Source organism: Cetorhinus maximus, chromosome 10 (assembly GCF_964194155.1).
Source record: "Cetorhinus maximus chromosome 10, sCetMax3.hap1.1, whole genome shotgun sequence".
Lineage (NCBI taxonomy): Eukaryota > Metazoa > Chordata > Chondrichthyes > Lamniformes > Cetorhinidae > Cetorhinus > Cetorhinus maximus.
In genome coordinates this window covers 122,602,935-122,627,479 of record NC_135888.1, presented here as the reverse complement: position 1 = coordinate 122,627,479, position 24,545 = coordinate 122,602,935, and the positions used below count along the sequence as shown (strand labels likewise).

Genomic DNA, 24,545 nt, shown 5'->3' with positions numbered 1-24,545 from the left:
CAAAGGCAATGCAGCATTCCTTCAGTAACACATTGGTAAGTCCACTTAAATTATGCGTTCAAGTCAGGGCAGAACCTCCTGCTCTTTCTGGTGGCGAGCTTGAAGGCAGGAAGGGCATTTAATTAGGTGGGATGGTGGCGTACCTGGATACTGCCACTTTCCCACCTCCACCAGAATTAAGTTATGGGTGGGAAGGCCCATGGTCAACCTTCCTGCCCCACCACCAACTGAGGCCCTTGGGCCTCATCCCACTGCCGCTGGTATAATTCCAACTGCAGGCAGGCCTGTCGACGTGCAGCGTGCATGACAGGTACAGTTGTGCGGCTAGGGTGGGGGTCCCTTGATCAAAGGCACTCAATGCCTGATCGAGGGACTCGACATCGGGAAGGAGGAGCCCCCTGAGAGCCACCCCCTTTTCCGACCCCCCTGCACCCCTCTCCCCGTGACCCCCACCTCACGAAATTCCCAACAACATTACTCACCTCTGACCTGAGTTGCTCCGCGATCCTGGGACTCCAGATCTGCCCTTTAAACAGTAGCCACGGCCTCTCCAGTGGTGCTGCTGAGCAATAGAGCTGCGCCGGACAGTCTGTAGTGAGACTCCTGCCCCTGGGGTCTTGATTCTCGGGCAAGACCCGCCGTTAGCCTCACTGCTGCCTGAGTGTTTTGTGGTTTGATGGGCCTTCCCAGAAAGAGGCAGCTCAGGTCTCTCACCAAGGCTCCTTCGACAGCACCTTCTAGAAGGACAAGGGCAGCAGCCAGATGGGAACACCACCACCTGGATTTTCCCCTCCAAGTCACTCACCATTCTGACTTGGAAATGACCCCTTCACTCTTGTTGGGTCAAAATCCTGGAACTCCCCTCCTGACATCACTATGGGTGTACCTACACCACATGGACTGCAGCAGTTCAAGAAGGCAGGTTGCCACCACCTTCTCAAGGGCAACTAGGGATGGGCATAGATGCTGGCTCAGCCAGCGAAGCCCACATCCCATGAATAAACACAAAGGAAGGCAAGACCCCCGACACCTCAACAAGATTCTGCCCCTAGAGTGGGTTCCCTAGCCACCTTGCTCAAAAGAAATAGTGCTGAGTTAAGCTGATAATTTATTCCATTTTGAATTATGCAGCTGAAAGCCATAGTGTTGGGTTTGATGATAACCATCACTCTGCTCTAGGCTGCACCGTGTGCCTGAGATGCACAGCAAAATGTAGGTGCAACAACAACAACAACCACCACTATTTTTATTTATATAGCACCTTTCACATAAAGTTAAATGTCTCAAGTTGCTTCACAAATAGAGCTTAGTAAAGGAAATGAATGATAAACCAGGAAGGGAGAAGCTTGGAAGGCCAACTGAAAATTTGATCAAAAGATGTTTCTAAGATGCAGGATGAGGAAGTGAATTGGTGGATTTTAGGGAGAGTTATTCCAATTCCATCTGATTGATTTGCTTCTGGTGCAGTGCATTACCTGGGGTCGGCATTAGGACCACTGCTTTTCTTGGTTAATATTAATAACCTAGACTTGGGTGTTCAGGGCTCAATTTCAAAGTTTAATGATGACACAAAATGCACTAGCATTGTGAACTGTGAGGAGGACAGTGATCAACTTTAGGGGGACATAAGCAGGCTGGTGAAAAGGCCTGTGGTAGATGAAATTTAATGCAGAGTATTGTGATGTGATTCATTTTAATGGGAAGAACAAGGAGAGACAATAAAAAATTAAGGAGTGAAATCCGAAAGGAGCAGAGGGTCCTCTGGGTATATGTGTATTAATGAATAAAGGTTTCAGGGCAGGCTGAGCAAGCAGTTAACAAAGCATATGGGATCCTGGGCTTTATAAACAGGAACATAAAGTACAAAAGCAAAGAAGTTATGGCAAATCTTATAAAACATTGGTTCAGCCTGAACTGAAGTTTTGTGTCCAATTCTGGGCTCCACAATCTAGGAAGGATGTGAAGGCTTAGGGAGGGTGCAGAAAAGACACATGGGGTGGATTTTTTTGGCCCTGCCCTCTGCCAAGATTGTCCGCTCCTGCCAAAAGACAATGGACTTTTGGCTGGGCTGCCAAATCTTCGGAAGCAGATCCCACCACGACAGGGCTGGAAAATCCCAGCCCTAGAGTACAATGTATAGTTTTAGTCACCATACTTAAGGAGGGACATACTTGCATTGAAAGCAGTTCAGAGAAGGATCACTAGGCTGATTCCTGGGATGAGGGGTTTTCTTATGAGGAAAGATTGAGCAGGTTGGGCCTATACTCATTTGGAGTTCAGAAGAACATATAAGATTCTGAGAGGGCTTTACAAGGTAGATGCTGAGAGGATGTTTCCTCTCCTGGGGGAATCTAGAACCAAAGGACACAGTTTCAAAATGACGGGTCTCCCATTTAAGCCAGACATGAGGAGAAATTTATTTTCTTAGGGGGTCGTTAATCTTTGGAATCCTCTTCCCCAGCGAGCAGTGCAGGCTGGGTCACTGAATATATTAAAGGCTGAGTTAGACAGATATAAGGAATTCAATAGTTATGGGGACAAGCAGGAAAGTGGAGTTAAGGCCACAATCAGATCAGCCATGGTCTTATTGAATGACAGAGCAGGCTGAGGGGCAAATGGCCTACTCATGCTGCCAGTTCTTATGTTCTTGTGTTCTTATAATTCATGAGAATGGTTCCAGGGATGGCGGGCTTAGGTACATGGATAGATTGGAGAAGCTGGGCTGTTTGTCAAATAGAGGAGAGAAAACTGAGCAGATTTGATGAAGGTATTCAAAATCATGAGGGCTCTGGCCTGAGTGGACAGGGACAAACTTTTCCCATCAATGGGGAGAGGTCAAGAACTGGAAGACACTGATTCCAGGTTGTTGGCAAAGGAAACAATGTTGACATGGGGAAAATCCTTTTCATGCAGCAAGTGATTAGAATCTGGAATGCACTGCCTGAGCATGTGTTGGAGAAAAATTTTGCAGTGCTGTGGGCAACAGTTAAGGGAGCGGGACTAAGTGAGTTGCTCTAGCAGAGAGCCAGCACAGACACAATGGGCTGAATGGTCACCTTCTATGCAGTAACCATTCTCTGAGCCTATGATTTAAGCATGGTTTATGACTCAGGGTGTTAGTAAACATCACATTGGTAGCTGATACCAGTTTTTCTTTTAATTTTCTTTTCACAGACACAACATGGTCCTTCTGAAGTTGGTGTGGCTGTCCCAGGTCCTGCTGATGCCAATTTACAGTTTCATGCTGAAATTCTACATTCAAAACCACAAATACCTGTGTAAGTACCGGTAATATAGTTATGAGTTATGGCTCCTAGTCATGTCAAGGATCCTGAACACCTGCTTTGTCCATAGCAGTAGCAGCAGAACCATAATCACACTTAGTTTACATCATTCATTGGGCTTGTAAGATCCACAAGACCTGGATTAGCAATAAAGGTGACAGATTCATTACTGACCTTAGTAATGACTTCAACTTTGGATATTCTTCCCTCTCCTGCCTCACCCCCAAGAACTTATGGCATTGGAAACCCTGGGCTGGCCAAGCTTGCATATAACATGCCCAACGGAGCAGGAGAAACTTCCTTGTTCCTTACAAGGTCTACAATGTTGCATGGAAGCTGGGGACTGTATCCATCACTAGGTTTCCCGCATCTCTCAACCTTCTTTACCCCCAGAAATCTGGACGTTGATGATAAGCCAGCAGGTCATTTTATGAGTGGAGATGTGACCCAGCTGAGGGCCCCGGATCAACTTCATGACCTGGGTGACCCAGGATTTGATGCCAACCAGTATTTCAGATTGGGGGCTGATCAGTCAGAGTGATCACACTTTTGAAGTTTGTCCATCAATGGGAACCCCAAAAGGTAATCCAGTAACTCGTCTCCCTCTATCTCTGCTTCTAAAAAGGGGACTTACAATACTTCTGCACTAGCACAGGCACCTGGAGATACCCCTGGCTTGACCCAGAATATCGCAACAAAGCCAGGGTCAAGTGTCAGTGGAAAAGTGGAATTCTCACTATGGTGGGGCAATAGTCCTGAGGGCATATGGTTTCTTGTATGTTACAGTCATAGAATCAAAGCATAGTACAGGGCAGGAGCAGGCTATTCAGCCCATCTGGTCTGTGCAGCTCTTTTGCAAAGCAACCCTGTTAGTCCCACTCCTCCACACTTTCCCAGTACAACTGCAGGTTTTCCTCTTTCAAGTATTTCCAATTCCCTGTTGAAGGCTGCCATTGAATCTGTTTTCACACCCTATCAGGTAGTGCATTCCAAACCCTAACCACTCATTGCGTAAAAAAGCTTTTCCTCTTTTCCTCATGTTGCCATGATTTTGCCAATCATCTTAAACCTATGCCCATTCCAAGAGAATTGTTTAATTGTCACTCACTAGTGATCTCCCCCATGGAGTGTTAATTCATTCTCATCTCCAATCAGAAGAGCAGAAGAACTGGAAGCACGGACGGGGGAAATGTTTCGCATTTATGGGATGTCTCCAGATGAATGGATTCGAGGGATGCCTATGCAAATAAGCAAAGCTGAGAGCCTCACCAGCGGTTACACTGAGCCTGGTAGGAGGTAATTAATAAGTCTCATGACCAATGTATCCACCAAGCTATGTGCAAACATGACCATGCAGCCTAAAAGGCACTGCGCTGCCCTTGTTCCAGGTTAAATACTACACATGAGTAACCATGAAAATATTTGAAGGTGCCACACATTGAAAAAACTGGGAGCATTGCTCCTGACTATCATTCTTAGTGTCGATAAGAATCATTGATTAATGCTAACAGTGAATGTTCGTAATAAATAATAACACTGAGAAATATCATTTTTAATGTTTACTTTCTATCTCAACTTTGAGGAGTAAAATCAACACTTGACCAATGGCTAGTACAAATACATTTTTTTAATGGCGTCTGTCCTTTTTATGGTATGCAACTATTTCAAGTTGAACCATTGGTAACACTGAAACAGTTGTGCTTTTTTGAAGTTTGGACATCTATAATCATTCAAAAGTCATTGGACCTTATTCTTTAGCTGAGGAAGGACCATGTAACTCAGTAATTCAAATTCAATTACACTGGTAAAACTGTATTTAATTTCCTCATCCCATTCTTTCACTAGCTTACCCATTCTGGAGCAAAAGCATCACTGAAAGAGGATTGAGCAGATAACTTCAATGAAAATCTGTTACACCAACTTTATGAAGTGCCACAATAGACCATCTTACCCTGTACAGGCAAAATCATGTCATGTGGCATCTACAGTTGTGATATTAACAGGGGGGGCGGGGAGGGGGGAGGCCAAACATGCCAAAGGAACTGGCAAGATCATAGACACAGAGACCCTGCCAAATTGGACCTATTATCACTTTTTGGATCTGTTTCAAGCCTATCAATTAGCCAAATTGGCAGGCTTGGCAAGAGGTGGGAGGGAAAGCCGGCAGCAGGAGGTCACAGCTGGGGAACTGTGGGGATGGTCCCAGCAATCGGGAGATGGGACAAGATCAGCCATCATGATAGGACAGAAAGGGAGGCACCGCGGTCAGCGGAGGAGAGGCTGAAGGCTTCCTTGAGACGCTGGGGGCTGGTGCGCCTGCTCCTCTTGGCCCAATGGAATTACTGGAAAAGGAGCTTAGTTTATGGAACTCTCAGTACCCAGCTCCTTTACACTGACAGTTTCCCAACCTTTTGGAAACATGCACAACTGAGATGGATTTTAAATCAGGCTCCCAATTGCACTGTGGAAATCCAATTTAAATATGTTAATTAAGTGTCCCACTTCTCCATGGTATCCACCGCCTTAGGATAGGGATTGGACATGTGTGTGGCACATTAAGGACATGTTCATCGTATTTAATCCCAACCCTTTCCCACCCAATGTGGGGATTGATGGTTTAATATCGAGGTCAACAGGTTTTCAATGGGACTGACCTAGACAATGTTATTGTGTTACAGAAACACTTGTGTAATCACAGAGCGGAGAGGTTCCAATGGTCTATCAGCATCGGCAAGTACTCAAGAAAGAGGAGCCACAAGTGAGGCCAAGTTGAACTTGCAGACAAGCCCCAGTGGTAGGCGAATTGCTGTGACATCACCTCCAGTTCCTTCAGCGGGGACAATATCAAGAAATACTTCTGTGACTAGTTACCGGGGTAAGTATCATGGTATACAGCATAATAATAGTCACGCACTAAAGGGATCCAACAGTGCAGCTGATCTCAGCACCTGCTCTGGTTGAAATTTGATCCAGTTTACCCAGGTCACAACCAGATATTTCCTGTAGATTACATATTTTTCTCCCGTACTTACTTCATGGTTTCCCTTTTGTGCCAATAAGGCAGACAACACAGCAGGATAAAACTATGTAAACAGTGAAATTGTTAAGATGGTTTTGTTAAATAAAGGATACAACAATTGCACGTGTTGAGAGTGGTGTGTCTTTACAAAGTGCAGGTTTTGAAATGGGCCCCATGCAATGAAAGTTGCTGGCTTGGTAATGCATGTCTGTGGAGAATGCATGTATCTACTTGTACAGTCATATGCCCACCAAAGCTGCAATTTCAGATAGGACATAGGAACATAGGAGCAGGTAATGCATGTCTGTGGAGAATGCATGTGGAGACTCAGCCTCTTGAGCCTGCTCTGCCATTCAACTAGATCATTGCTGATCGTCTACCGCAACACTATTCTCCCATGCTATCCCAATATTCCTTGATGTCATTAGGATCTAGAAATCTATCGATCTCCGTCTTGAACATACTCAATGACTTAGCTTCCACTGTCCTCTGGGGTAGAGAAATTCAAAGATTCACTACCCACTGAGTGAAGAAATTCCTCCTCATTTCAGTTACAAATGCTTGCCCCTTATTTTGAGACTGCATCCCCTGGTTCTAGACACCCAGCCAACGGAAACATATCACGCTGTCTAGCCCCTTAAGAATATTGTAAGTTTCAATGAGCTCACCTCTCATTCTTCTAAATTGTAGAGAATACAGTCTCCTCAAACTCTCCTCATAGGACAGTCCTGCCATCCCAGGAATGAACTGGTGAACCTCTGCTGTACTATCTCCATGGCAAGCATATCCTTCGTTAGATAAGGGGACCAAAACTGTACACAATACTCTGGGTGTGGCATAACTAAGGCTCTATTCAATTGAAGCAAGATATCTTTACTCGTGTATTCAAATCCTCCTGTGATAAAGGCCAACATATCATTTGCTTTCCTAATTGCTTGCTGCACCTGCATGTTAGCTTTCAGTGACTTATGAACAAGGACACCCAGGTCCATTTGGATATCAACACTTCCTAATTTCTCACCATTTAAGAAATACTCTTCATCTCCGTTCCTCCTACCAAAGTGAATAGTCTCACACTTATCTACATTATCTTCCATCTGCCATGTTCTTGCCCACTCACTAAGCCTGTCCAAATCCCCTTGAAGCCTCTTTGCATCATCCTCACAACACACATTCCCACCTGGTTTTGTGTCATCCACAAACTTGGAAATATTTCATTTGGTCCCCACATCCAAATCATTGATATAGATTGTGAACAGCTGAGGCCCAAGTACTGATCCTTGCAGTACCCCACTAGTCACAGCCTGCCAACCTGAGATTGACCCATTTATTCCTATTATGTTTTCTGTCTGTTAACCCTTCCTCAATCCATGACAGTATATTACCCCCAACACCATGTGCTCTAACTTTATTTACTAACCTCCTGTGTGAAACCTTATCGAAAACATTATGAAAATCCAAATATATCACATCCACTGGTTCTCCTGTACCTATTCTGCTAGTAACATCCTCAAAAAAACTCCAACAGGTTTGCCTTTTCCTTTCATAAATCCACATTGAATCTGCCCAATCAAATCATTATTTTCTAAGTGTCCAGTTGTCGCATCTTTTTTAATAGATTCTAGCATTTTCCCTACAACTGATGTCATGTTAACAGGTCTGTAGTTCCCCATTTTCTCTTTCCCTCTAAATAGTGTAGTTACATTTGCAATTTCCCAATCTGCAGGCACCATTCCAGAATCTATAGAATTCTGAAAGATGACCACCAAAACAACCATTATCATTACAGCCACCTCTTTCAACACTCTGGGATGTAGATGATCAGGTCCAGAGGATTTATCAACTTTCAGTCCCATTAATTTCACCAATACTACTTTTTTACTAATACTAACTTCTTTCAGCTCCTCATTCTCACTAGTCCCTTGGATCTTTATTATTTCTGGGAGATTTTTTGTATCTTCCTCCATGAAAACAGACACAAAGTAATTATTTAGTTTCTTTGCCACTTCCTTTTTCTCCACTATAAACTCTTCTGTCACTGCCAGAAATAGACCCACATTTGTCTTCGCAAATATTTTCCTTTTCACCTACCTATAGAAGCTTTTACAGTCCATTTTTATGGTTCTTCCTAGTTTACTTTCATATTCCAATGGCCCTTTCTTTTTCAGTTTCTTGTTGCTCTACTGAATTCTAGAATGCTCCCAATCCTCAGGCTTACAACTTTTTTTTTGGTAACTTTATAATCACAATAACTAGTTACTGTGCCATTAGTGGAACACCCATTAATGTCCAGTATCCCAGCCAATACTTACCCCTTGACTGACATCACTAAAATAGTTCATCTGGTCATTATCATGTTGCTGTTTGTGAAACGTGACTGTATGCAAATTGGCTGCCACATTTGCGACATTACAACAATTTCTTCACTTCAAAAGTTGGATAAGTGGGTTTGGGGCATCCTTATGTCATAAATGTGTTACTGGTATATATATGTGAGTCTTTCTTTTTCATCTGAGACACTCTGGCTCTTTTTTCCCGGACTGTCAGTTTCCATACTTGCATTGTGTACTAGTATATAATGTTCTTACTGGTGAATTTTGAAGTCTTCGCATAAGCTTTGAAAATTTGTACTCTGCTATCCTAGTTCTACATTCTGGCATTCTTTTAGCTTGTTACATTGCTTTGCCACATTGTCTGGGCATTGTAAGTAATAAATCTACTACAAGTCCCCCTATGATATTTCAATTCTTCTCAAAGCAGCAATGAATCCAAACTTGACATGGAGGGTACTCTGTGCACAAAATCTAGACTGAAATTTCGGTATAGTGTTGAGGAGTGATGCACTGTCAGAGATTACATCTTTCAGTTGAGATGTTAAACTGTGGCCCTGTCTGCCCCCTCCACTGAACATAAAATATACCAGGACACTATTTCAAAGACAATTTTCCGGATGGACTGGCCAATAGTGATCCCTCAATCAACCAGCACCACTAAAATGGATTGTCTGGTCATGTATTGCTATTTGTGGGATATTGATCTGCACACATTGGCTGTTGCACTTCCTACTTTACAATAGCGGCTACTCTTAAGAGTGCTGCATTAGCTATAAAGCACTTTGGGATGTCCTTGTTTTGTGAGAGGTGCTGCATGAATGTGAAACTTTCTTTCTTTTTCTGTCTATGTTACTATGGAAAAATGTTGACCAAGGAGACATCTTGATTTTCTCTCAAACCCACTCTATCCAATTTGGAGACTTCATCCTATATTTATTATAACCGTGTCACTGGGCCTATTCATTTTCATAACAATTTCAACAGGAGGAACTAATTATTTTCTGACTGACCCTATTATCACTTAATTAACGTGGCTAGGCATCAGTTACTTTATATTTAAATCGTGTGGCAACGTTCATGTTCATTTTTATAGTTTCTGACAAAGAGTTCATTTTATTCAGAGAGGTTGGATCTAACAGTTAAGTGCCTTTCAAGCACAGCTTGTGCGCCAACAAGTGCATGTGTACTTCATCCCCAGGCCCACCAAGCAAACTTCCTTTCCTCCCCTCCAGTAATTCAAAGCCCCCCCCCCCAACACAACCCATGATCTGGTCAACCCATTCCACAATCTCCAATCTATAAGCCAATAGAAGTGGTAAAACCTTTAGACTTGTTTCAGTCAGTGCCTCACTCTACTCCTTGCCAGTCTATATCTGACTACTGCATACATTCAGCTTTATGTCTCTTTGCTCCCTATCAGTTTTGGCGCCAGGTCTTAATGGTGTGCTTTGAGGGCAATTTCAGTATATCCTTTCTGCATCCTAGTAGTATTAAATTTTATAGATTTAGATATTTTCTATCTACCTCTGATTCAACATGAAAATCATCAGCAATTTTGGTTGATTCCTATTGTTGAAGTGCAGCAGCACTGGGCACGATTTGTGCAGTATTTGCTCAGGAATTGTAATAATGACATCTGGCTGAAATCTTACTCCATGTTAGGAGAGGTTCTATTTAGGAAACAATGGGGAAAATGCTGTGACCAAGGTCAACATGGTGGACTTGCCAATTAGGACTTGATTTTCTTCAATGATTCTTCCCAACATCCTGTGAAAATTATGTGAAACTAGGTTGATGAGGCCACTCCTTGACCCAATCTCCTTTACATCCCTCTCCACAACTAGAGCCATTGCGGTCCTCCCTCTCCTGCAAGTAAATGTTGACTGAGTCTGGACATGGGTCCCGTTCTATTTCCCTCCAATCTGCCTGTTACTGCTGCTTCTGGGACCAGCTAGTGGAAGATATGCCCGTGGTATTGGCGATTATGGCCGCAGTATGAAGAAATGGAGAAGATGGACTTTTTCTCAAATGTATCTACATTTTTGGGCCCCAAATTTCCTTGGCGGTCTTTAATTATGGTCCATTGCCACCCCTTCTGGTGCTGCAGAGTTATCCCCATTACATATGGCTCTCAAACTCCACTTGAGAACCTGAGGACATAGTCAAGGATGACCCTTCAGTACAGCATCATGGGAATTGGAAGGTACTAAGATCTGTTCTGATCTCTCAGGTATATGGCACTGTTTGAACAAGGTGTCCTAGCCAATATTTATTCCCGAATCAACATCACCAAAAACTTGTTATCTATTAATTTATCTCATTGTTGTTTGTGGGACTTTGCTGTGTGCAATTTAACTGCCATGTTTCCCTACATCACAACAGTGATTACATATGAACATACGAACAAGGGGCCGGAGTAGGCCATTCAGCCCCTCGAGCCTGCTCCGCCATTTAATAAGATCATGGTTGATCTGACAGTAACCTGAAATCTGCGTCCCACCTACCCCCGATAACACCCTTGCTTACCAAGAATCTATCCACCTCGGCCTTAAAAATATTCAAAGACTCTGCTTCCACCACCTTTTCAGGAAGAGAGTTCCAAAGATTCACAACCCACTGAGTGAAAAAATTACGCTTCCATAATACTTTCTTATGGGATGTTCTGAGATTATGAAAGGTGTTATATAAGTATAAGTTCTTTCTTTCCATCTATTCTTTCAATGCACATAAACTTGCTTGGAATAATATAATTTAGTTTCTGCAGTGGTTTGGGTAGAAAATTTACAGCTAACTCGAGCATTATGTTTCTTTGCTCTTTTAGTAAATACGCATCGACCAATACTTGCAGTTCCTCCAGTACAGTTTCAGAGCACAAATAACAGGTGTGCTCCAGCTGTTGTCATTCAAGCGCAGCCTTTTGCATCTCATCAGATTCTGCACCCGGTCACTGTGCACGCTGCCCATTCCAATGGAGTAGTTGGGACAAACAGATCCAACCTGACCAACAGGCACATTGCCAGCACTGCCCCTACAATGCCTCACTGCGGTAAAACTTCAGCAATACAAGATCAAGAAGCTTCCAATTGTACAACTGTGGGCCAGGGATGTGCACCAATGTCAAACTTTACACCATCGCATTGCAAAGATGAGGACAGAAGCAGTCTGCACAAGGTGGGTTTTATTCGTCTTATCAAAATATGGATTTGTGAACTTGATTCCTTTTGACTCAGCCTTATTTATGGCAGTCTTCAGGGAGGGAGAAGGAGAATAGACAAAATGTAAATTTAAAATGGTCATGTTTTCAAGGACAATGTAATGGGGGTATAGGTTGTGCTTTGAAAGATAATGTAATGAAATTGATGTGAGAAGGGTTGTAGAAGAAATGGAGTGAATGTTAGCTTGACTTTGTCATATCTAAATGGAAAGAGAGGGAAAGACGAATGGAGATTTGAGTTTAAATTGGCCATGGCTCCAGGTAAGGGGAAAGGAGACGGAATTCACACTCTGCATGGCTCTAGAAAAGGAAGAGAGAATGTATGAATTAAATTTCAAACTGTTGATACCTCCAAAGGCAGGGAGAATGGGAAACAGGAGATCTGAAGGAAAATGCACGTGGCAGAAGGAAGAAGATGCAAATACAATTTGAGCATGTCAGGGAACTTCCATGAAAATTCCACAATGCTTTGTCTGTCTCTGTCTCTCTCTCTCTCTCTATTTAGTTCACGCTGCAGCAAATATTACTTCCTAGCTGAGGAATTGGAGAGGCATCTCATCCCATTGCCTCTACTGAATGAAGCCAGTCTTGAGTCAATTGCTATAAGTTGTACAAGTTTGAGTTTAGTTGATGTCTTCATGAATTAAGTATCTGTCATTGGTGTCAAAACGGAAAATGAGCTATGTTGTGGAGTTAAAAAGAAAAACATTAATCAGGAAGTGTTTGACAAATTCGAAATATGCAATTTGTGTTGGCCTTGTCATTGTCTCGCAAGGAGATCGTGGGGACAAGGATGATTCATGACTGTTCTAACCTCTCTTCCTGTGTGACAATCTTTGAAAGCTAATGAGAGTGAGGCCATTTCATGATAAAACTGAATTATTGTTTCAGGCTCAGACCAGCCGAGCAGCTTTTCCACCCCATTGTGCTACATCATCCACAAGGCCTAAATTCCAGCTCACCTCAGTGTACAGCCCAACTACAATCTCGATAAAGTCGGAACAGATTGCTGCACAACCAGTTTCACAGGAAACCAGCGGTCCTCTTGTCCCCATCATCTCCCACAATAGAGCTGGTTCATGTCCAATAAGAAGTGAAGAGGAGGTTCAGACAGTGCACAGAAAGACAGGCTCCTGGGATTCTTGTTATCGCTGCACCCCTCCGTCTCCACTGCACAGCTCTGCTGCTGAGGAGTGTCCGAAGACATCACAAAACCGTTCAATGTGCTTCAATAGGTAACAATCCTTCTGAAATTGGTGACATTACAATCACTAGGGAAGCAGTACTGAGCAAACTGATGGAGCTGCAGGCTGACAAGTCTCCGGGTCCTGATGGACTTCATCCTAGGGTCTTAAAAGAGGTGGCTAATAAGGTAGTAGATGCTTTGGTGTTAATTTTCCAAAATTTGCTAGATTCTGGGAAGGTTCCATCAAACTGGAAAGTAGCAAATATAACCCCTTTAGTAAAGAAGGGGGGGAGGCAGAAAAGAGGGAACTAGATGCCAGTTAGCTTGACGTCTATTGTAAGGAAGGTGTTAGAATCGATCATTAAGGAGGTATAGCTGAGCACTTAGACAAACTCAAGGTAATCGAGAAGAGTCAGCATGTTTTTGTGACAGGGAATACATGTTTATCCAATTTATTGGAGTTCTTTGAAGGAGTAACATGCGCTGTGGATTAAGGGGAGCCTGTAGATGTACTGTACTTGGATTTCCAGAAGGCATTTGATAAGATGCCACATCAAAGGTGATTGTGGAAAATAAAAACTCATGGTGTAGGGGGTAACATATTAACATGGATAGAAAATTGGTTTGCTGGCAGGAAATAGAGATTATGCATAAATGGATATTTTTCTGTATGGCAGACTGTGATGAGTGGAACCCTGCAGGGGTCTGTGCTGGGGCCTCAACATTTTACAACTTATATCAATGACTTAGATGAGGGGAGCGAAGGCATGGTAGCCAAATTTACAGATGACACAAAGGTAGGTTGGAATGTAGGTTGTGAAGAGGACATAAGGTTGCAGACGGATATAGATAGGTTGAGTGAGTGAGCAAAAATCTGGCAGATGGAGTATAATGTGGGAAAATGTGAAGTTCTTCACTTTGGCAGGAAGAATAAAAAAACAAAGTATTACTTAAATGGAGAACATCTGCAGAATTCCAAAGTTAAAGAGGGATCTAAGTGTTCTAGTGTATGAGTCACAAGAATTTAGGATGCAGTTACAGCAAGTAATTAAGAAGGCTGGTGGAATGCTATCCTTTATTATGAGAGGAATTGAACATAAAAGTAAGGATGTTATGCTTCAGCTATACAGGGCATTGGTGAGAACACATCTCAAATACTGTGTGCAGTTTTGGTCTCCATTTTTAGGGCAGGGTGTAAATGCATTGTAGCCGGTTCAGTGGAGGTTTACTAGATTGATACCTGGAATGAGTGGGCTGTTTTATGAGGAAAGGTTGGACAGACTGGGCTTGTTCCCACTGGAGTTTAGAAGAGTGAGGGGTGACTTGACTGAAGTATATAAGATCCTGAACAGTCTCAGCAAGGTGGACATGGAAAGGATGTTTCCTCTTGTGGGTGAGTCCAGAACTATGGGGCGCTGTTTTAAAGTTAGGTATCACCCTTTTAGGACAGAGATGAGGAGAAATTTTTTCTCTGAGGGTTGTTTGTCTTTGGAGCTCTGTGCTTCAGAAGGCAGTGGATGCGAGGTCATTGAATATTTTTAAGGTGGAGGTAGGCAAGGGAATCAAAAGTTATCAGGGGTAGATGGGAATGTGGAATTTGAAACTCAAACAGATCAGCCATGATTTTATTGAATGTCGGAGCAGGCTTGAGGGGCCGAATGGCCTACTTTGGCTCCTATTTCATATGTTTGTATGAGAATGGCTGCTGTTTAAAAAAAGGTGTAACATGAATCATTTGCCTCACACCAAAATATAGAGAAATAGGGAATTTTCTTCCCAAAAATGCTGTGGGACAATTTCACTACTGAGGTAGATAGATTTTATTTGTTACATCCTCCTCCAGGTACTGTGCCCTAAGAGGGTATTGGTGGCCATGGACTTCCATTGGATTATGTTTGGCAAATTACTGTGGTGGTTTGCTGTTGCCTCCTGCAGTATGGCTGACCAGGAAGCTCTTCTATTCCTACTGCCTGCCATCAGGCATATTGGAAGGAATTACAGATTGATGACCAACCTGTTCAGCCATATTATGAACACACCTTCCACAGCCATCAAGTCTCAGAGTGTGACTTGAACCCAGAGCTTTGGATGCTATCACTGCACCAAACAACCTCATTTTTTTGTTAGGTAAGGGTATCAAAAGAAATGAAACCAAGGTGGGTAAATGGAATTGAGTTAACAGATCTAACTGATCTAAGTGAATGGTGGAGCAGGCTCGAGTGGCTGAATGGCCAACTCTTCTTCCTCTGTTCCTTCCTGTTTTCCTATAATGAGTTTATATGTGACAGAGAAAAGCTGGACCTTACCTCAGGATCTTCAGTCCTTTCCCGCCATTCTTTTCAGCAGTCCGTCTATATCTTCCTGAAGACTATCATCTGCATTCTTTACTACATTGGTCATTATCACATTGCTGCTTGTGGGCCTTGGCTGGGTGCAAAAATAACTGACGTGTGACTATTGTAAAGCACTTTGGAAGATCATGAAGTGTGCATCCAAGTTCTTTCTTTTTATTCATAAGAACGTAAGAACATAAGAAAAGAAGAAATAGGAGGAGGAGTAGGCCTTACAGCCTCTTGCGGTGACTCCAACAATCAGTAAGATCATGGCTTACCTTTTACCTGAACTCCACTTTCCCTGCCTGATCTCCACATCTCTTAATGCCCTTATTGTTCAGTCATTAATATACTTATTACCTGAGCATCTGCAGTCCCCTGGGGTAGAAAATTGAGAAGATTCACAACATTTTGATTGAAAGAATTTCTCCTCGACTCTGTCATGAATGGTTGATCCTTTATCCTGAGACTGTGTTCCCTAATTCTAGACCCTCCAGCCAGGCAAACCAGCCTCTCAGTAGCTACGCAGTCAAGCCCTCAATTTTTCAATGAGATCACGACTCCAGAGAATAAAAGCCCTTCTACTCAATTTCTCCTCATAGGGCCATCCTCTCATCCCTGAAAACAACCTAATGAACCTTCACTTCACCCCCTCTAAATCAATTATATCTTTCCTTGGGTAAGGAGGTCAAAATGTTACACAGTAGTCCAGGCGTGACCTCGCCAAAGCTGTATATAATTGCAGCAAGACTTCCTTACTTTTATGCTCAAATCTTCTTGAAACAAAGACTAATATACTATTTGCCTTCCTAATTGCTTCCATTATCTGACTTTTTTTCATTCATTCATGAGGTGTGATTGTTGCCCATTCACAAGTCCCTTTCTGTGATTCACGTACAATACTGAATACCAACATTTCCTGGTCTTTTATTTAAAAAATTTATTTATTTAAAAAATATTCTGCTTTTTTATTCTTCCTATCAAAGTGGAGAATTTACACTTCCCAACTTAATGCTTCATCTCTTACATTTTTATCCATTGGCTTGAGCAATCTCTTTGCATCCTTCTCACATCTTGCTTTTGCACCTAGCTTTGCATCGTCAGGAAGCTTGGATATATTGCTCTCAATACCCTCATTTTTGGTCCGTAACTTGCGAGCTCCAAGGCAGTGTAACTGTGGGGGGGGTACCACAAAGATGCACTGGGTAACCACCACCAACCCCCTCACCGATCCACCAGGAAGTTCCCCTCCTACAGGATTCTTACCCCCATGGGGACTTTCCCCCCATCGCCCCCCCCCAAGGCCCAACTCCCCCCACTACCAGACCCAACTATTGACTCTCACCCCCACCCTTTGCCCTGGCCAGGCCCGACTCCCGACTCTCACCCCCACCCCCTCAAGGCCCAGCTCCTGACTCTCACCCCCATCCCCCCCAAGGCCCAACTTCCAATTCTCACATCCACACAAGGCCCGACTTCCAACCCCACCCACATCCTCCCACCCTGCCAAGACCCGACCGGACATGACCTCCCCCCCACTACTGCCCACAAAGGCCCAACTCTCACCCCCACCCCTCCAAAGCCTGACTCCTGAATCTCACCCCACTCCCTTCCCTGGCCAGACCCAACTCCCAACTCTCAACCCCACCCCGAACCAAGGCCCAACTCCTGACTCTTACCCCCACCCCCCCCAAGGCTCAACTCCCATTGCTCACTCCCACCCCCACCCCCAAAAGCTCGACTCCTGGCTCTCTGACTCTGATTGCCACTCTCTGAAAGTTAAGGCCCAATGATATAGATTGTAAATAGCTTGAGCTCAAGCACTGATCCAGTGTTTACTTAGCTTTCTAGACATGCTTCCATTGAAAGACAACTGCATGGTATTTATTTTGCTGTTCCTTACAACTAAGTACAAACAGTCCGTATGAGGAAAGGAGAGGAATGCAAAAGGAAAAGTATTTGGCTCAAGTTGCTGGTAAAGTAAACATTCGATTCTTAACTCAGTATCAACTCTAACGATCAGACTCAGGGATAAGCTCAGAGATAAAAACAAAAAACTACTGCGGATGCTGGAAATCCAAAACAAAAACAAAAAACTCAGCAGGTCTGGCAGCATCGGCGAAGAAGAAAAGAGTTGACGTTTCGAGTCCTCATGACCCTTCAGCAGAACTGAGTAAAGTTAGGAGAGGGGTAAAATATAAGCTAGTTTAAGGTTGGGAGGGGTGGGGGGTGGGGGAGAGAAGTTGGGGGGGTGGGGTGTGGTGGTTGTAGGGACAAGCAAGCAGTGATAGGAGCAGATAATCAAAAGATATCACAGACAAAGGAACAAAGACGTGTAAAAGGTGGTGATATTATCTAAGAGAATGTGCTAATTAAGAATGGATGGCAGGACACTCAAGGTACAGCTCTAGTGGGGGTGGGGTCGAAAGACTGACAGGGTATTACAGTTATAGATTTTAAAATAATGGAAATAGGTAGGAAAAGAAAAATCTATATAAATTATTGGAAAAAACAAAAGGGAGGGGGAAGAAATGGAAAGGGGGTGGGGATGGGGGAAGGAGTTTAAGATCTAAAGTTGTTGAATTCAATATTCAGTCCGGAAGGCTGTAAAGTGCCTAGTCGGAAGATGAGGTACTGTTTCTCCAGTTTGCGTTGGGCTTCACTGGAACAATGCAGCAAGCCAAGGACAGATATGTGGGCAAGAGAGCAGGGTGGAGTGTTTGGAGAGACTAAACGCAAACTGGGCGACCGCTTTGCAGAACACCTGTGGTCTGTCCGCAAGAAAGACCCAAACCTCCCTGTCGCTTGCCATTTTAACACTCCACCCTGCTCTCTTGCCCACATGTCTTTGTCCTTGGCTTGCTGCATTGTTCCAGTGAAGCCCAACGCAAACTGGAGGAACAGCACCTCATCTTCCGACTAGGCACTTTACAGCCTTCCGGACTGAATATTGAATTCAACAACTTTAGATCTTAAACTCCCTCCCCCATCCCCACCCCCTTTCCGTTTCTTCCCCCTCCCTTTTGTTTTTTCCAATAATTTATATAGATTTTTCTTTTCCCACCTATTTCCATTATTTTAAAATCTATAACTGTAATGCCCTGTCAGTCTTTCCACCCCACCCCAACTAGAGCTATACCTTGAGTGTCCTGCCATCTATTCTTAATTAGCACATTCTCTTATATAATATCACCACCTTTTACATGTCTTTGTTCCTTTGTATGTGACATCTTTTGATTATCTGCTCCTATCACTGCTTGCTTGTCCCTAATACCACCAACCTCCCCCCCAACTTTTCTCCCCCCTACCCCACCCCCACCTTAAACCAGCTTATATTTCACCCCTCTCCTAACTTTACTCAGTTCTGCTGAAGGGTCATGAGGACTCGAAACGTCAACTCTTTTCTTCTTCGCCGATGCTGCCAGACCTGCTGAGTTTTTCCAGGTAATTCTGTTTTTGTTCAGGGATAAGCTTACTCATTGAGAATGGAAGGGTTTCTTTTTTTGACTGAAAGGGAGGCTCAGGTAAGAAGACTGAGGGGTGACTTAATAGAGTTCTTTAAAATTATGAAAGATTTTGATAGAATGGATACAGAGAGAACATTTCCTCTTGTCGGGAAGAGCATAGCATAACTAGAGGCCATCAATATAAAATAGTCACTAAAAAATCCAGTAGGGAATTCAGAAGGAACTCCTTTCCCCAAGGAGTGGTGAGGATGTGGAACTCTCTACCACAGAGGGGACTTGAATCGAATAGTATAGATGCACTTAACAGCAGGCTGGTGAAGCATGTGAGGGAGAAGAGAGGAAAGGTTTGAAGAGGCTTGTGTGGAACATAAACACTGGCATGTACTGTTGGGTCTAATAGCCTGTTTCTGTGCTGTATATCCTATGTAATATTTTATATATATATATATATATATATATATGCTACCTTCTCTTCATTACCCCAAAAAATAATAGGGATGTTCCTTGTTCCCACAGATGCAGAGCGGTACTTTCTTATCCAGCCCAAGGTGAGGCGGAGCTTGGTCTGGAGCAAGGTGACATTGTGTTGGTGCACAGAAAACGCCAGGATGGCTGGTTCCAAGGGACGCACACAGAAAGTGGAAAGACAGGCCTCTTTCCAGGAAACTTTGTCGAAAGTTTACAGTGAGACTGAAATCTGAAATTAGATTGAAGTTGAAAGGTGACAATATCATCACAACGACGCAGCTTTGCCCTATGACACTGTGTATGAGATAATAGCCAGTGTGTGGTAATGTTGTCAATATGAGTTTCTACCCATACCGCACATAAGGATGGACATTAATCTGAAACATATCTATCTGTATGGGCAGCTTTGGAGAGAAGCAACATGAACTATTCTCCAACTATACATGTGACATCCAACATAGCAAAAGTACAGGGAACTCATCCCACCCACATTATCTCCCAAATAGACAGCAGTGCCCTTTCAATCACAACATACCAACTCTCTTGTCTCCAAGGTTCATGTACCAGCAGCACAGCTGTGTTCAGCTAAATATATCAGAAAGCACATACTAATCCAGTCAGATGGTCAGTCTGTGTATAGCAGGTCAAAACCAGACAGTAGAATAATCCTCTTTATAAGGTTGACTTTGGAAGACATTCACAACGTACTAGACAGCTAAAAGCATGTTATGAAGATGTTTCCAGATAAACTAAGCTTGTAGTGTTACGTTGGATTGTTACCAGAAAAGGTGTGTTACTGCAGTGTTTACAGGCTGGAATGGAGTATATTACAGTGTTTTAGATGAGATGTGATCTATTACAGCTTAGTTTTATGTTTAATTTTGGCCATTTTTCAGTTGCACTATTCCTGGCGTTATATTCACTTTACTCACCCGATTGGACTGACTTTCAGTCCAAACACATATGAATTAGCAGCAGATAATACTCCTGCGAGGTTATTTTCTCCATTTGCTTTGAAGAAGCTCAGAAACATAATCGAAGGTCATTAAAGTGAAATCAAGTTTTGGGAAATGGATTTTAGGAGTATTGGATGTTAAAATAAATGCTTATTTTGAATTGTATTAATCGGATGAGTTAACAGGGGACAATTACACATTTAGGCTGAAAAACAGAAAGTTTAATTATACGTAATTTTAATTAGGTAGATAACATATCTGGGATTTGTTGTTATTCTCTCCTAACCCCCTTTACAGCGTCTCATTCCCCACTGTGGCAGGTGACTATATGATGCGCTCATTTTAATGTTAGTTGAATGATGGAAGTTGTGTCATCCAACGTACTTTCCAACATTTAGGGCATGCTGGATATTAGGGACGTCTGAATGATCCTGGAAGTCAGCCTACTATGGGGGTGAGTGGAGGTGACTTAACTCTTTAAAACTTGTGGAATTGATCACAGAATGAATAAGTGCACAGGCAGCATTTTTGAACTTTAAATATAAAGGTCTTTAACTGGTAGCAACTAAACTGGTAGACAAGCTGCACCGTGACAAGACTCTGAGGCAAGCGATCCACACTCTCTACCTCCACTCCTCCCTCTTTCAGACAGAAAACGGTTTAAATAACCATGAAGATAAAAAAAATCATCAGACAGTTGGAGGCATATCTCAGGGTATGGGCAACCCTGGCATTTATTGTCCAGCCCTAGTTGCCCTGAGAATATGATGGACTGCATTCTTGAATGTTTGCAGACCTTGTGATGATGGTGCTCCACAAGGGTGTTAGATAGGCAATTCCTAGATATTGATCCAGTGATGATGACGGAACAGCAATATATGTTCAAGTCAGAATTGTGTGGCTCGAAGGTGATGGTGTTCCCTCAACGTTGCTTTTCTTGTTCTTCTTGGTGGTAAAGGCTGTAGCAGAATGAGATGCTGTCGGCCTAATTATGGCGAGTTGGTGCACTTCTTGCTGTAGCTAGTACATACTGTAGCCACAGTCGGCCAGAGAGGGAGAGATGGATATTGTACCCAGTGACACAGGCAGCAATCAAGAGAACCGTTCAATCTGAATTGTCGGAGCATCTGGAATGTTGTCGTGGCGGGACCTATCCAGGTGGATTGGGAGGTTATGAACATATGAAAAAGTCAGACAGAAAAGAGCAAGAGGTCCATTTGGCTTACCCCAAACAGTCGAGATATATTTTCTGTGTCATGTTATAAACACTCCTTAGCCTGTTGGCTTCAGCCCCATTGATGGCAGAGATAGTTTAGAGGGATCAAAAGATGAGCCACAGGTACAGAGAATCCTCTTCAAGAATAGGTTCTTGTAGCTAGTATTTTGAAACATAAGGATATATCAAGCAATCCCCAAATATGCTTTGACATTATAAGGAGGTTTTACGAAATAGGAAACCAGCCAAAGCTGTTCATGTCTCAAGAAATAGCTTTCAAGAAGTAGCTGGGTAAAGATCTGGTTAAAAACAGGATTGAGGTTGTGAGGATATGTAAAGTTAAAGATATGTGAATATCTTGTGGAACATGTTGCTTCCTGTTTTGTTAGGAGCATGATAAGGAGGACAATTGGTCAAAGATGAAATCAGCGGTAAGGAGTTTTGCTTTACTTCCATTGGTGGAAGGGGGAATCTTCCTTTCAGAGATCGAGTGGGGTGGGTAGATGGAATGGATTAAACATAGTGGGGGTGATTTGAACTTTTATCACTGGGCTCTACAAACTTTTATATAATTGAAAAGAAAATCGAGTGAGTGGTGAAACTCATGTATCTGCTGGCGATAAAAGTAAAAATTGCTCCCAGTATGGAAGGAATGGGTTTGATTAATTGAACTTCTCTATTACAGAATTTATTGTGAGGACTTGGAAGTAATGTTAAGAGAGTGCCACAGGAAGGCAGCAATGTATTAATCGATAGATTGTGCTTATACCTGTTTCCATCTGACTATCTAGTTGTCCATTAATATATATAAAATGGTGGGTCTGCATTCTGATCACAGCATTACTGGTTATTGAAGGCTGGGACTTTTCTAACGGATGAATAACTACCTTTTTATTTAACAACTCAATCTGTTCACTTAAAGGAAGCAGTTGTTTTGTTCCCGTACATTTTTTGCCCAGACCAACGATTTCCAAAATGTCAACGGAATGGTGATCTTTTCTTCCTCCATGAAAAGTAAGTACAGTGTGCTTGAACAAAAGGAACTTTGTAACAATTTAAAGTCCAGATCGGGTCTAACCCGATTTGGTACACTGAATAAAGGAGCGAGCTGCAGAATATAAAAACAGGACTGTTTGACAGAGATACCATGAGGAATGTGTAACTTCTGTGTACAAAACAAAGATGAATGCTTTAGAAACAGTCAGTAATCACTTCCTCATTGTTAGATTTTCCAAAGCTGGGAGGCCTGAAATGGCCACCACACCAGAGCAGGGAGACCCGACGCCTGCCCAAGATTAGACTTCGGGCCTTTGTTCATGTTATTTAGATGCCTGTCACACCGCCACAGGCAGCTTGCCCATTTTAATAATGACCTGAAGGCAAATCCTGAGAGTATTCTGGTGCCAGAAGTGTGCTCCTGGCTCCACAGCGTTGATTTTTGAATTAGTTTTGTTAAAATAAAGCAGCCACTGAAGCATCCTGAGGAAAGAAGCCCCAGCTCCTGTTCCACTCATCACTGTCCATTTTCACAAAGGGGCCTAAAATGGGCATTAGACCTCTCATTTACATATGTAAAAGGTCCAATGCTGTTTTTGATGGCTGCCCGGGGTACCTGAAAAATGGCCCAACCCAATAGTCATCTTCGATATCGACCCACATTCTGCGCATTTTACGCCTGAGAGACAGAGATGTGGAGGAATTTCTTCTCTCAGAGGGCCGTTAGTCTTTGGAATCCTCTTCCACAGAGAGCACTGGAGGCTGGGTCAGTGAATATATGAAGGCTCAGTTAGACAGATTTTTGATCTACGAGGGTTTCAAGGGTTACAGTGGGCCAGCAGGAAAGGGGAGTTCAGTCAGATCAGCCATAGTCTTGCTGAATGGCAGAGCAGGCTCGATGGGCCAAATGGCCAACTCCTGCTCCTATTTATTACGACCTAATGATCTTGAACAGGCACCACTAGGTCCAAATTGTATCCCAGAGTGTTCAGTCTAGTTTGAAGACTAATTAAAAAGCTTTTATTTACATTGTCAATTTTTCCTTTCTCAAACCCCAGAGCACTGAAGGCAATTGCAATGCTGCTACTGTTGATCCAACTGAAACCAGGCCTCTCAGCACAAACATGGCATCAAACCCGTAGCTTTTGGGTCAGTAGAGTAGCGGTGTTAAATTATTTTGGCATGATCGAGGTCACATTTCTGGATTTGTTCTGCAATATTATTTTTGACTTACTTAACAAAAAAGTCAAATTTGACGAGAAATTGAAAATAAGTAATTAATCATATGCACCAAGCACATTTGTTTTTTGTGATGGTTTTCAGTCCCAACATTGTAACTGTGAATATACATTTACTTAAAAATGTGAAGAAAACATTAATATTAGTTATGTCAATGATCAGATCAGGGGTGCATCGAATTCTTGAAGAACAGCACTTGATGTTCAAGCCAAAGAACCTAAAGCCTAAGGGGTTTTTAGCCTAATTCAGCAACAAATAACCTGGATCAGGTGCTACGATACATACCGTTACTGTCATTACAAGTACAAACTTGTTTCCTGCTTATGAGTGAAACTCCACTGTGATAATGCAAAAAGCTCAAACTCGCACTAAGAAACTTGTGTTCTATGCACCCAGAGTTTGTAACAAAGAGGTTCAACTGATACAGTGGCTGATAAAATGACTGTGGACAAGTTTAAATATTTTAAAATAAAATTTTCACAAGGTTTTAGCCTTTCAATATTATTGCTACACAAGCAGATACTTTTACCGGGCAGCTGATTCCCGACAGTCGGTTCAACACAACTATTGTTAATACCATTTAATCTCCAAATGACCGCTGAAGACACATGAGCCAATCACAATTTAACCTTTCCAGTCTGGAAATCTATTGCTTGGAAACACCAGTTGTCCAGAGAATCTTTCAGCAGACAAAAGCAATTCATGGACTTGACACTACTCTGTTTGGGTGCTGCAACATATCGAGAAGGCATGAGCTCAGTAAAGATAATTGGTACAGGTTGGATGTCCATAATTTGTACCTTGAATATAATAAAGACCCTGAAACTAAAACGG

General features: G+C 42.8%; 1 protein-coding gene and 1 long non-coding RNA gene across 2 annotated transcripts in view; both read left to right on the top strand.

Moving 5' to 3' along the window:
• Positions 1 to 19,912, top strand: part of LOC144685296 (E3 ubiquitin-protein ligase SH3RF1-like) — an 88,115-nt gene extending 68,203 nt beyond the window's left edge. Inside the window, exons 6-11 of the mRNA XM_078549714.1 lie at positions 3,175 to 3,278; positions 4,440 to 4,580; positions 5,963 to 6,159; positions 11,458 to 11,807; positions 12,742 to 13,085; positions 19,353 to 19,912. Coding sequence (XP_078405840.1) covers positions 3,175 to 3,278; positions 4,440 to 4,580; positions 5,963 to 6,159; positions 11,458 to 11,807; positions 12,742 to 13,085; positions 19,353 to 19,524 — 1,308 coding nt within the window. The 3' untranslated portion in view covers positions 19,525 to 19,912. The remainder of the gene's footprint in view (positions 1 to 3,174; positions 3,279 to 4,439; positions 4,581 to 5,962; positions 6,160 to 11,457; positions 11,808 to 12,741; positions 13,086 to 19,352) is intronic.
• Positions 19,913 to 20,477: 565 nt separating this feature from the next.
• On the top strand, positions 20,478 to 24,545 carry LOC144685295 (uncharacterized). The gene is made up of 3 exons (XR_013577699.1): positions 20,478 to 20,714; positions 22,399 to 22,490; positions 24,228 to 24,545. It is a non-coding gene; the product is annotated as an uncharacterized LOC144685295 (long non-coding RNA).